The sequence below is a fragment of the Benincasa hispida genome, chromosome 2, assembly GCF_027475165.1.
Source record: "Benincasa hispida cultivar pf3 chromosome 2, pf3_genome.v1.1, whole genome shotgun sequence".
Taxonomy (NCBI): Eukaryota; Viridiplantae; Streptophyta; class Magnoliopsida; order Cucurbitales; family Cucurbitaceae; genus Benincasa; species Benincasa hispida.
In genome coordinates this window covers 56013346-56026643 of record NC_143479.1, presented here as the reverse complement: position 1 = coordinate 56026643, position 13298 = coordinate 56013346, and the positions used below count along the sequence as shown (strand labels likewise).

At 26.4% G+C, this 13298-nt stretch overlaps 1 protein-coding gene across 1 annotated transcript; it reads right to left on the bottom strand.

The window, feature by feature from the left end:
* Positions 1-1634: 1634 nt before the first annotated feature.
* On the bottom strand, positions 1635-8837 carry FMO1 (flavin-dependent monooxygenase 1). The gene is made up of 5 exons (XM_039024125.2): positions 8379-8837; positions 7124-7364; positions 4726-4904; positions 3203-3552; positions 1635-2096 (listed from the first exon to the last, which is right to left on the bottom strand). The coding sequence occupies exons 1-5, from the start codon at positions 8796-8798 to the stop codon at positions 1739-1741; spliced, it is 1548 nt and encodes a 515-aa protein (XP_038880053.1). The 5' UTR covers positions 8799-8837; the 3' UTR covers positions 1635-1738.
* Between the last annotated feature and the right edge of the window lie 4461 nt (positions 8838-13298).

Genomic DNA, 13298 nt, shown 5'->3' with positions numbered 1-13298 from the left:
CGGGCCATGAGAAAGTGTGTGGTGCCACATTGTTCAAGCCCCGGAATCAACCCTTAAGGGAGCAATCTATCTACTTACCCTTGCTTTGGGGAAGGAGTGAATTTCGTCTTGTGTAGCTGAGTTCCTAGCTCCCCAATCAGACGAATCCCCAAAGTGGTCGGTCTGAGTCGGCAATCTAACCACTCGCACCCATGCAAATCAAATGACCGCCCTTATAGACAGGAGTTCCCAACTCACTCAGGATTAAGGTCACGTTACCTATGGTCATCCTAGTAAAATGAAAGTTTTTGTCATGAACGACGTTATATAACGAGACTAAACATTTCGTGGTCTGGTCTTATACAAACTCTTTTGTATAGGATACCCCCGTTCGCATGTCTTCACATGAATGATCAGGATCAGACCATCTGTAGCACCTTACAATACTTGTAACATCTACAAAGAGGGTCATTTCCGTAGTGTCCCCAAGATAAGATTTCCCTCCTATATCCATATACTATAGACCATTTAGGTTATCACTTAAGGCATGCTCCACTTGTCTGTCTCCACGTACATGCTTAAGTCACAATAACCAGGGATCTCAGTTTATTGGTTTGTGGTTAATGCAACTAAAATATCTCATATTTCATAGACAATAGTGAAGAAAATATCTCATACTATTACATCACAAATGTTTGTTCATACATGCGTTTACAAACTATAGGACCCTACGAGATTTAGGGTATCAAACCCAACATTGGGCTCCTCCTAAGAGAGAACAAATTTCACATTCTTGAATGATTCAAACAATGGATACGCATAGTGGAACAAAGTAAGCAAAGATCAAATCAACGTGATGAACAAGTTAGTCACCAAGAATAAATCTACTCCTCATAATAAGCAAATGCAACGACCTTAAATGAGGGCCAAAATTCTCCTTTTAAAAATGTGGCCAAATAAGAAAAGAATTTTTAGAAAAATATATATATATTTTTTTTTTATCAAAATAAGATCCACCATAAATAAGGAAAATATCAATCAAAATACTTATGTTGAGATTTCCATTATATATTATATTTAATGTTAGAAAATTTGTAATGTTACAAGGAATAATTTTCTATTGTTGGACGTTTGTGTATGAACCTTTGAAAAAAAGTAAAAACTAAATTGAAACTGATCAGGCTAAAATATAAATAATAACCATTCTTCAGAATTGTTATTTAATCAAATTTTATAACATTATATTCCAGAGGAACATTTTTATTGATCAACTTTGTAAAACAATAAGTAAAGCTCTCCTTCATTTTTATCTTTTACATTTGATAACTTGGTATATAATAAATAAATAATAGGCTAAATATATGTTTTAGTATTTTTTTTTTTTCAACTTAGACCCTTTTCATTTATAAAGTTTCAATATTTGAATCCCTTACAATTTAACATTTTTTCATTTATATCCTTTTCTTTTTAGGCGACTATTAAAATTAGCCGATCGACAATTTAAACTTACATATACCACAGGATAAAGTTGAAGAATTCCTTTATGCCAATGATCATATGATGTAAGTTTATATATCATCGACGAACTAATTTTTATATTCGTCGATAAAAAGGGTATAAAAAATATTAAAACGTAAGGAACTAAATTGAAACTTTTTAAACACTATCAACTTCATTGAAAAAAAAAACTAAAACAATAAAAGTAAAACAAACATATATTTAGTGTTAAATAATATTATAGGTATATAATAAAGATAGCTTAATTTATTTTGGTGGTGATATTGTTGTTGTAGTCTTGACTTCCATAAGGAGAGAGAGCTTCAGAAAACCAATTGTTCTTCCTCCAAGGGTTCCAACCCATTTCCTCACAGATTTGGTCACTATGATTGATACTATAAGTTGAAATGCAATGCCTTTTGTAGAACCTTGTGGTCCTTTTCATCACCTCCATCTCTTGGTTTATTTGCTCCACCATTTCTCGGGTCTCCGGTAGCTTGAACTTCTCGTCCACCAGTCGGGCCAACCATATGCTTCGAAGCTCCGACGTGTGGAGGTTGGCTACACTCTCTAGGTACCCCACGAACGCCATGTTCGGTATCATTGGATTGATTGTACCTCTGTCGATATCGTAAGTTATATTAATTTTTATGGTTGAAATAAGTAATAACAAGTACCTTTATACCATGTTTACGTTGTTTTTTTCTTTTTTTTTTTTCTTTTTAAAAAAAAACAACATGTGAAATAGGGTATAGAACCTTAAACCTTCGAGAATGATTTATTTTTAAAGTTAAATTATAAAATTTATTCTCCTAGTGTGTATTAGGGTTTTAGATTAAATTTATAAATTTTTGGAAGATGTGATTTACATTATATTATGATTTGATTAATAGTTCTAATTTGGTTTTGTGGTTGTGGCAAAAAGGGAAAGTTTTCGAATATATTATATAAAATTTTTTGTAAAAAATAGTTTGAAGTTTGATATCATGAAAACTTAGATTAAAATTAAAATCTAAAATAATTGATGTGACTTATATATCTAAGTAGACATGCATATCTATAAAATTACTTTAAACTAAACGATTCTATAGCTATTAGTAATTAAATAAATTTAATTTTTTAAATATAAGCATTTTATATTTTGTCCTCAATTAGATAAATATTGAAGTTCATGAATAACTATTTTAAATAAGTTAATGATGGTTATTAATTAACAGGATACATAGGTCATTTTAGATCATTAAATTGGTCATAAAACCTAATGATAAGTAGGTTTTTCATTTTATGATATTTATAAAGCAAGGGTAACTTCAAGTCAAATTAAAACACAATTACAAAAGAAAAAAGCATAAAAATTAAACTATATATTCAGTTTACTAAAGAAAAGAGATAATCTTAACCCAAATAATTAAGAAAACACTTTTAGTTAAAAAAAAATATAAATTTGATTCCTATTATTTGAAAAAAAAAAAAAAAAGTTGGAATTTAGCGTTGTTAAACTTTAGTCTCTATGATTCGATAAAAACTTCATAAATAATTTCTACGGTTGAGTTTATGTATGAAAAATTTATCAAATTATAAAGATTAGTTATAAAATTTTATCAAATCCTATGAACTAAATTTATGAAATTTTATTAAATCCTAAAATTTACATTCTAACTTTTAAAAATATTTTACGAACTATGGGACCAATTTGCAATTTAACAAAAATAAAATTGTCTCTCACCGGTATAAGGGCATCATGCCGGAAGGGTACTGAAGAATGGTACGAAATGGCTGAGGAAAAATGACAGTTAGCTTTTTCTTGCCGTCGAAGCCCGTGGCCATAATGACAACGTCGAACTCCGATCTAGAGCCGTCGTCGAACTCGATCCCGCCGTTCCAGAACCACCACTTCGATGCTTTTTTTATGACAATTTTACCCTCGTCGGCATGCCGGAAAAAATTTTCCGGCATGATTGCCATCTGACAGGAGGCGTAGTCCTCAATAAATGGATGCTCCGGCTTCAATCCATACTTTTCCAGTGGCATTTTCCACGTCAGATATGATTCTATAAACTTCGAAACTGCCTGCCTCTGTACAATTACAAAACCAATCAACCAATAATTAATTTTTATATATTAGCCTAAAATTTTAGTTAAATTATAAGTTTAGTCTCAAATTTCATGTTTTTGCGTAAAATACCCACAGCACAATTTTAAGGATTTTTTCGATATCTAAAAATGTTGGAATTTGGAAAAGATATAATTAGATATATTTGGGAGTGATTTTCTAACATGTTTAAAATCAAAATTTTCATTTTTAAGATCATTATTATATATGTTTTTAATTATTTAAAATTAATTAAGATGATATATTGCATTTAAAGATGTAAAATTAAATATTAATTAATCTTGAATAGTTAAAGACGTGATTCAAAGTAGTTTTAAACATAACAAAAAGTTGATTGTAATATTTTTAAAATCACTCCCAAATACGTACTAATTAGGATCAAGAACTTAATTTTTTTTTAAAAAAGGTAATATTTTAAACGTAACTTTCAATTTTATGTCTAATAATTTGTTATATATGAAACTTTTAGAAACTAAAATTGAATCTTATGTTAATGTAGGATCTGATGTTTCATTTTCTTTTTGTTATTTGTCTTTCAAAATTTTACTTTTGTGTTGTCTTTGTATTTTAAAAATGTTTAATGGGTTTCTCAATTTTCATTTTTTTTAATTACAAAATTGAACTTTATGGTTAAATGGGACCTAACTTTCAATAATAGATTCATGAATTAAAAAAAATGTTGAATAGGTTAAGAACCAATTAGACACAAAATAGAAAAATTAAAAAACCTATTGAAAATTATATTGAAATTTTAAGATCCATTAAACATATTTAAAAGCCGAAGAGCCAAACAAACACAATATTTAAATGCTCAAAAAGTTACTAAACTCGTAATCTAACTTTGAAAGAATTTAAATTTAGTCCTGAACATTATAGTGTACACATCCGACTTGAGAGTGAAGAGAGAAAAAACTGTCATAAAAGCTGAAAATGCCCATTTTTTATGTACATTTTTGTTTTCTCAAAGTTGAAAAAATTTGAAAAATGTTTTTCTTACGTGGTTAGAGTTAATTTGAGTTAAACTAGAGCATATAACTCAACGGCAATTGATTTGTACTCGACGTTTATTAAACGTCGGTTTTTTTTTCGTTGTTGTATTAAAAAACCGAGTTAAAGATAGAGAGAGTTAATTTTACCATGGGAGATAAGAAGAGACACATAAGAGTCTTGAGAAAGGTCTGGTTAGGTCTTTCATGGAGGAACTGAGAAGTTCTTGTGGAGAAGAACAAGAAGAATGGCAAACCCCAAACCCAATAATGAGGCACTGTCCAATGTAACCCTCTCACAACCATTGTGCATTCCTTTCCTTCTGGACCTTCAATTTTTTTTTTTCCAACCCAAAAAATTTCATTAGTGTATATTTTTCATCACCATCATCGTCATAATATTAAATTATAAAAAATCATCACTGAAATATAATGAAAGTTGTAATTAAACCCTCAAACTTTCGATATTAAAAAAATTGAGCCCTCAAATTTATATAAATATTAAAATTGGACCCTTAAACTTATAATAATTATAGAAATTCTAAAGGAGATTTTCAAAAATAGAAAAATAAGGGCAACTATTTATACAAAATAGCAAAACTTAATCTTCTTATATAGAGACTTTTAGAGATTGATAGAAGTTTATTGGTGTCTATCATGATAGAAACTGATAGAAGTCTATCGGTATTTTTTTTTTTGTTATTTCTGTAAATAGTTTGATATTTTTTTTCATTTGCGAAAAATTTTCAATTCTAAACATTACTATATTTTTCATAATAAAACAATAATAATAATAAGAGCAAATTGTAAAACAATTTTGAAATATGGTGGTAATTGTAATTACACCCTCAAACTTTTAATTGTAAAAATTGAGTCCTAAAACTTATGTAAATGTTAAAATTAGATTTTTAAACTTACCATAGTCGTAGAAATTGGACCTCTGAATGTTAAATATTAAACCTTCAAGCTTATACAATTGTTACAATTTCTATAATAATCATATAAGTTTGAGAGTCTAATTTTAATAATTGTATAAGTTTGAGGGTTTAAATTTTGTAATTGAAAGTTTGAAGATATAGTTGCTATTACAACGATACTTTAGGGGTAGATTTTGTAATTTGTTCAAATAATAATAATAATAATAACTGTTTTCTTCTTTTAATTAATGCATCATGTGATGTTGTAAAGTCAATTGAAGAGTATGAAGTGTGGTCAATTAGTCCTAAAGGTCCACCACAATGCTTTTAAACTAATTTTCTTTGTTTTTCTGTGGTTAACATTTTCAATTTTTCCAAAATGGTTTTATGTCTTTAGAAAAAAAAAAAGCATAGGTTTAATAAAGAAATAAAGGAATTGTTTGGTATGACTTTTTGAAAAGACTGAGAATCAGTTTTTATTTATATGTATGTATGTATATATATATATATATATATATATATAATTCTCATATTATTTGGTCAAATAATTAAAAAAAATGTAAAACTTAATATTTAATATTACCATATTTTAAAATTACTTATACAAAATGTGTTTTCCTTAATAATACATTTTCAATAAATCATTTCAAACTAGTTATAAATATAAAAGTTGGATAATTGTTTTAAATGGTAAAACTATTGAAAATATTTTCATGTATAGCACAATATCACTCTATATCAATGATAGATTATGATAGATTACGATAGACATCTATTACTGATACTAATAGATGTATGTTGCGGTCTATCATGGATAATATATTTCTATAATTGTAAATAAGTCGGCTCATTTTTCAAAACAATCCTTTTAAGTTTTTTTTTATAATAATTAGATTTAAAAGATATGTTCAAAAGGTTATATATGTTTATTTCAGAATAAGAATTATAATAAACGTGCAATTTTATTTTCATCTATAAAGAACTATTATACATCTTTTATTTACATGTATATAATTTTTATTGAATAGGTTTTTTAGAAATTGGCTAGAAATTGGATGAAAATATATTTTTATGAGTTTTTAATATTTTTAATATATAGGTTAACGTGCTGTTTGATTCAAAAGTTTATTATCTTTTTTAAACTATAATAATAAATAAACCAAAGCTTAATTTGTTAGAAAATGATCGCTTTTTTATCCATATTAAATTTTATTTTCAACCTTTTGAAATCAATCTTAAATTCTTGGCCAAATTTTTATTTTTTTTAAAGTACATTAAAAACATTCAAAATTTAAGATTTGGAACACATTGGTTTATTATATTACATCGAGGGGAAAAAAGAGGAAATATTACTTTTTTTTTTTATCAAAAAATATAAATAAAGAGTTGTGAAATTTGTATAGTAATGATTGAAAAGAATGAGTCAAGGAAAAATATCATCTGATTCAAAGCCAAGTCATGTTTTTAATAAAATTTTGATTGTATTTTGTTTTTTATATTTAAATTTTTTTTTTTATCATCAATAAAACAAGTGATACCTAAATATTATAAGAATCTCATTTACGAGATGAAAATTATCTTAAAATTATCATAGTTTAAATTAGTAGTTATGTATTAATGAGTTTAATTACCTTGATTTGCTTGGGCACATTCAACAGCCAAATCAATGGCTGATTTTTTGTAGCCGATGACTGCAACTCTCTTACCCTTAAGCAGCTCAGTTGCTTCTTCCTTCCCAAGCTTGCAATAATCTAGAGAATGCATCACCTTCCCGGCGAATATATCTGGTCCTTTGCTGCTCGGGAACTCCGGTAACTTCGGGACGTCGCCATACTTTCCGATGCACATCACCACCATCTCCACTTCATACAACTGCACCACCATTCAAAAGACAATAAGTCTTATCTTGTATCGTTTTCATTTTTTATTTTTTACGTCTCAGGAGGGATTTGAACTTATTACATAAATAAACATCTTAACTAGAATGGGTTGATAATTATTTTTTTTAATAAAAAAATATAAATTGTTTAGGTTATTATTTCTTGAATTTTTCTCTTTAGGTTTATAGTTAGATTTTGAGATAAATTATTGGGTTTATAAGTTAATTTTAAAAAATAAAAATAAAAACTAAATAATTATTAAATGGAGTTTAAAATTTGATATGAAAAAATAATTTAATTCAAATTACTATGTTGTATTAAAACATTAAGTTTGTTCATTATGCCTTTTTATACATCAATCGATGATTTTTCCTTCTCAAAAAAAAAAAAAAAAAAAAGCAATGAATGATTTTGCTTTTGGTTTTGAAAATGGCAATGAATGATTTTGCTTTTGGTTTTGAAAATTTAAAAACAAGAGAGAGAGAAAAAGAAACTTTTTAAAGTGTGCATATATAATGTCATTTCCATTTTTTTTCTTTTTTTTTTTTCCTTTCTAAATAAGAAACGACAAAAATAGGTGTCTTATTGCACCTTTTATTTTCTAAAAAAAAGGTGGAAATAAGAATTAGAAACAGAAAAAGTTACAAAGTTAACCATAATTCCCGATCAAAATATTTAATTATTCGAAAATGTTTTCAAATATATCAAAATGCCATTATTTATCAGTAATAGAACGTGATAGAATATGTATAAATTATTGATAAATCGTGACAGACATTTAGTACATTTTGCTATATTTGTAAATAATTTTAGTTCAGGTTCCTTTATTTGAATATAAAAAAAGAGCCATATATACTTTGGTTAGGTTTCCCTATTCCAAAAATACAATTTTTTCTTTAAAAAAATAAAAGAGAGAAAGATGTGTATAATTTAGAATGAACTCATTTTTTTCATAAAAACCTAGCGAAATTGGTAAAGAGAATCAATAAATCAAGTTATTCCTAACCTGAATGGTTTTAGATAGAGTATCTAAAACAGAAATCTCCCAAACCGGCCGACCGGGAAGCAATGGTCCAAACTCACCAGAGTCTCCATTGCCAATGAAACGAACACCGACGACTTTCGAATTAAATCGAATGAAGCGGTGGAGATCGAAATGACGAGCATAGGAATTCAAATATTCTAAAATCTCGAGATGAGAAGGAAAATCAGGGCTATCCCTGTCTGACCAGGGAAAATCGGCAAATTCATAATCGCAACGAAGTGACTGAAGCTTTGTAGAGTGATAAGAACAATGTTTCCAAACGCCACCAATGCAATCAGAGGCCTCAAAGACGATCGGCTGATGATGAGCCAGCTGCTTCGCAGCAGCGACACCACTAACTCCGGCGCCAACGATAACGATTTTAGAGAGAATAGGAGCCATTGCGTTTGAATTTTGGTGTGGTTTAGGAAATGAAGGGCATGAAGGGGTTTATATAGGGATTTGGTGGCACGTGACAGCCATGTGATTGTACCTTTATAAAATTCCATCTTCAATATGTATATAAGTTGGTGAAGTGTAAATTGGGATTCAACCTAGAAGAACTTTCCTTAATTTGATTCAAATTCTACATTCTTATGGTTCTTTCTTCTTTCATGTGATCTATTTGAATTTCTTTGCATATTCACACACTAATATATTTGTACATATATAATTGTTTACACATGTATACGTATGACAATAATTCATAGCTCAAAAATTAATCGTAGGTCTTATATTCAATAGTTTATATTGTCTACTGAATAAAATACTAATATTCAGTGTAGTTTATATTAAACTTCATTTCAATTAACATAGTCTATTTGTTAACGGTTTAAAAATAAGTTTAGTTTTTTGAACTTTAAGTTGGGTATTAAGGGTTTTTTTTTTCCAACTTTTCCTCTAAAAAAATTCCTATTTCGATTTTCACCGTTAAAACTATAAATTTATATTTCTCACTTACGTCAATCAAGTATCTATTTTCTAAAGAAAAATATTCCTAAAGTTTAAAACTGTTTAGATTTTAACTTGATTAGTGAACGGACATGAGAATAAAAGTTTAATATTCATAGTAGACTCAAAAAATTGATTTTGTCTATTTAGATTCCTCAATCTAAAGAAAAAAAATAATTAAATACGTTAGGAATCTATTTAACACAAAATTAAATGTTTTTTTTAAAGTTAAAAATAGATTGTGATAACTATATGGACATAGCCAAATTTGACTTGAGAGGAATTGAAGGTTTTTATGATACTACTTTCCACTTTTTCTGATCAATATGGCTCTTAGTTAATTCCTAGTTGGTTAAAGTAATATGTTTAATATCTCTATTATCATTTTGGAAATTGTTTGGAGCACACTCAACAAATGGAAACACACACAAATAATCAAATTCTTTTTTCCTTTTATAAAAACCATATTTCATAATGATAAATGGATACAAATATTCAAAGTGGGCAAAATGAAAAATAAAAAATAATACAAAATATATACTCATAAATTTTTTTGACAAAACTATTAAAAATATTTTCAAATATAATAAAAAAAAAAAATCAATATCTATCACATACTGTTTAGTTGTTCAAATTTTAGATTAATACAATAAGTAATTAGAATTGATGCAAAGAAGATTTTCAAAAGTAAATCTTAATAAAGAGTTTAGAAGATTAATTGATAAAGTTATAGAAGTTTCGTACATCTATTCAAATGGAACGTAATGAATTGTATAAATTAATACATTAACAAAAATTTAAAGTTTAAATTAATACAGTTATTAGCTCATGATTTTAATTAGTACAACTCTCAAAGTTTATGAATGTAAATCGATATTTTTCTTTTTATTACTCAAATCACAATTTCATTTCTTGAGAATGGTTCACTGGGTTAAAGCATTATTCATACTACAAGAAAATTAAAAAGAAAAAAATATGTAAAAAATTAGGTTAAAAAACACTTCTAATCTCTAAACTATCATAGGCGTAACAATTTAATTCATAAACTTTAGTTGGTAATGATTTAATCATATATTTTCAAATTTGTAACAATCTAATCTTTAAACTTTAATAATTATAAGTTTTGATTTAGTCCATGATTTATAATGATTTAATTCCTATTATAAAAAATATTATTAATATGATTTAATGAAATTTTTTCTTCGTGTAGATTTGATAAGCTAATATAAATATACGTCATTGTGTAATTAAAATTGACACTTTAATTTTTTATGAGTTATTTTACTATAGAGATTATATTGTTATAAATAATAAAATACATAAATTACATTATTACCGATCGAAATTTATGGACTAAATTGTTATTTTATGATAGTGGAAGAAATATGTATTTTTTAATTAAAAAAATATGAGAGAAGAGATGCATGAACCTAGGACAAAAATGATGAAAAAAAAATGAAGTGGAAACAAAATGGCCTAATTAGTGGAAATATGGGAAATAATCTAGAAATCTCTAGGGAAACAACTACGAATTTGAATTGAAACTCAAGAACCCAAAATTCCACGTGTTCTTCAACCCTAAAACATTTGTAAAATCGGTCCAATTTATTTATTTATTTTATTTTTGAAGAAATGCAAAAATCTTTTTTGAACCACGAAATTATGTGCAATCGGAATTCATGCATGGAAACCCTAAGAATTCAACACTCATTTGTTTTGAAAATTATTACTTTTTTTTTCTTTTTAATTTTCTATACCATTCTCTTCAAAAATTGCCCATTGGATTATTTATAAAAGATAATTATTAATTAATTAGTTGTTGTGTAGGTGGATGTGGCCAAAATATGGCAAGGAAAAAATTTTACCTGACCTTCACGTGTTTCAACAATAAATTTATCATTTAATGAAGAAGTGACATACAAAACAAAGAAAAAATGGTTCTAACGCACAAGTTCAAAGCTAAAAAAAATAATTGTAGAATGGAGAAGAAAATAAATGATTAAGTTATCCCATATTAAGTAAAAATAATGATGTATTTACGGAAAAAAATGATTTGATAGCTTACCTTTTCTTAATGCTTAACATGTCGAGATTAGATTGGTTAATCCAAATATTAGTTGGCCTCTAAACTTATTTGAGTTCAAATTCACTTTCATCATAGTTTAGGGCATATCTGGAATACATTTTCAAATATTTAATTTAAAAAATAAGACATTTTAAAAGAAATTGGAATGTTTGATAACCACTCAAAATAACTTTTCAAATATATTTTAATCTTTTTTTTAATAAAAAATGTTTAAATAAAAATGAGTTTTTTTGAAAAATCCCTTTTTCTTAAGTTATTTAGCCTAATATTCTCCATCCAAATTTACCATAAAAAAATCCATGATTATTATTTTTTTTTTTTTGTAAAGAAAATCATTTATGAAAAGAAATTTGAATTTTTCTATTTTTTTTACTCTCTATTGACTTGACTTGGGCGGGTTAGTTTTAACATTAGACTTGATTTTGTTAAATTAAACTTTAGAGTTTGAATAACTTAGGTATATATAGTTACGACGTACTTTTTCAAAACTAAAATTTAAAATTTAAAAGGTTTATGGAAGAATTAATAAATTAATCTTCAACTTAAAAAAATACTTAGTAGATGAAGTCATTCAAATGCCCTAATTAAACTAATCTTTGATAAAGAATCTAATTAAAAATGGACTCACCCAAAAAAACAATAAAATATTAGAAATAAATTAAAAAAAATCAAAAGATATGTTTGGAAGTGATTTTAAAAAAGTACTTTTAATCATTCAAAATAAAGTTTAATATGAAATATATGATTAAAAATGTAAAGTTAAACATTGAATTGATTTTAAATATAATAATAATTTTGACTATTTTAAAATAACTTTGAAACATACATTAAATTTTTGTCAATGGTTTAATACGGTAAAATTGAATAGATTCTTCGTCTCTAGTCTCATTTGGTTAATAGAAAAAAAAAAAAATCTTTTAGCTCCCTCGACTCATTTCCCATCACCATAGGAATTCTCCATCGTACTATTAGAGATGGGTCCCCGCAAGACGGGAAAAAAAACCATTCCTATTATTAAATAGGATCTTATTAGAATTATAAATTTATATTCTACTAACAAATCGAGGTACACAAATTTTCAATCTTTTGATAAAAAATAGATATTAGCATAAAAGATAGATTAAATTACAAAATAAGACCTTGAATTTTGAAGTTTTTTTTTTCTTGAGTTTTCAACCAATTCAAATTTTTAAAATTTTGATTCATTTATTTAGTTAAAAAATTAAATTTTATATCTAATAGAATCACAACTTTCAATTTTATGTTTAGTAGATTCGTAAAATTTAAATATCTTAAAAATTAAAGATTTAAATAAATATAAATTTTAAAATGGAGAGAATATATATAATCTCGAGATCGTTAGCCTAAACTTTAGGGTTATTTTAGCTAAAGTTTAGTTTGGAAGATTTAATATTAAATTTAGTGAAATTGTTTTAAAAATGGTTTTGAATCAACGCCTGATTATGTTCTAAGCTCAACCACGACACGACCGTTGGCGTGGAGTTTGTCCGATGATTTTGTTTTTTAATAGAATTTTGACATTTTCAAATTATTTACTCGAACTTAAAATTCACGAAATTGCAACTGAATAATTCAACCTCCATTTGACCTAATTAATTACTATTATAAATTTCGTACCATAATACCCAAAATTAAAATAATAATATAAAAAAAAAACTCTTCTTCATTTATACATATTATACTAATTGAGTTAGGTTTGTTGACTTTTTCTTCTCTAGCGTTGAATTTAAGAAATTCTAATAATTTATATTAACTTTTGATTATGATTATAATAAATTTGATCTCGAACACTATCGTTTAAATTTTGACGTGACATAATTAAAATGAGTAATAGACATGTTTAA

What these genes read in the sequence shown, in the direction of transcription:
- FMO1 (XM_039024125.2), bottom strand. Translation starts at nt 8,798, where the DNA reads ATGGCTCCTATTCTCTCTAAAATCGTTATCGTTGGCGCCGGAGTTAGT. An exon ending in CTCTATCTAAAACCATTCAG is followed by an intron (nt 7,365 to 8,378) that starts GTTAGGAATAAC and finishes ATGGTGGTGCAG; the next exon opens with TTGTATGAAGTGGAGATGGT. An exon ending in GGCATGATGCCCTTATACCG is followed by an intron (nt 2,097 to 3,202) that starts GTGAGAGACAAT and finishes CGATATCGACAG; the next exon opens with AGGTACAATCAATCCAATGA.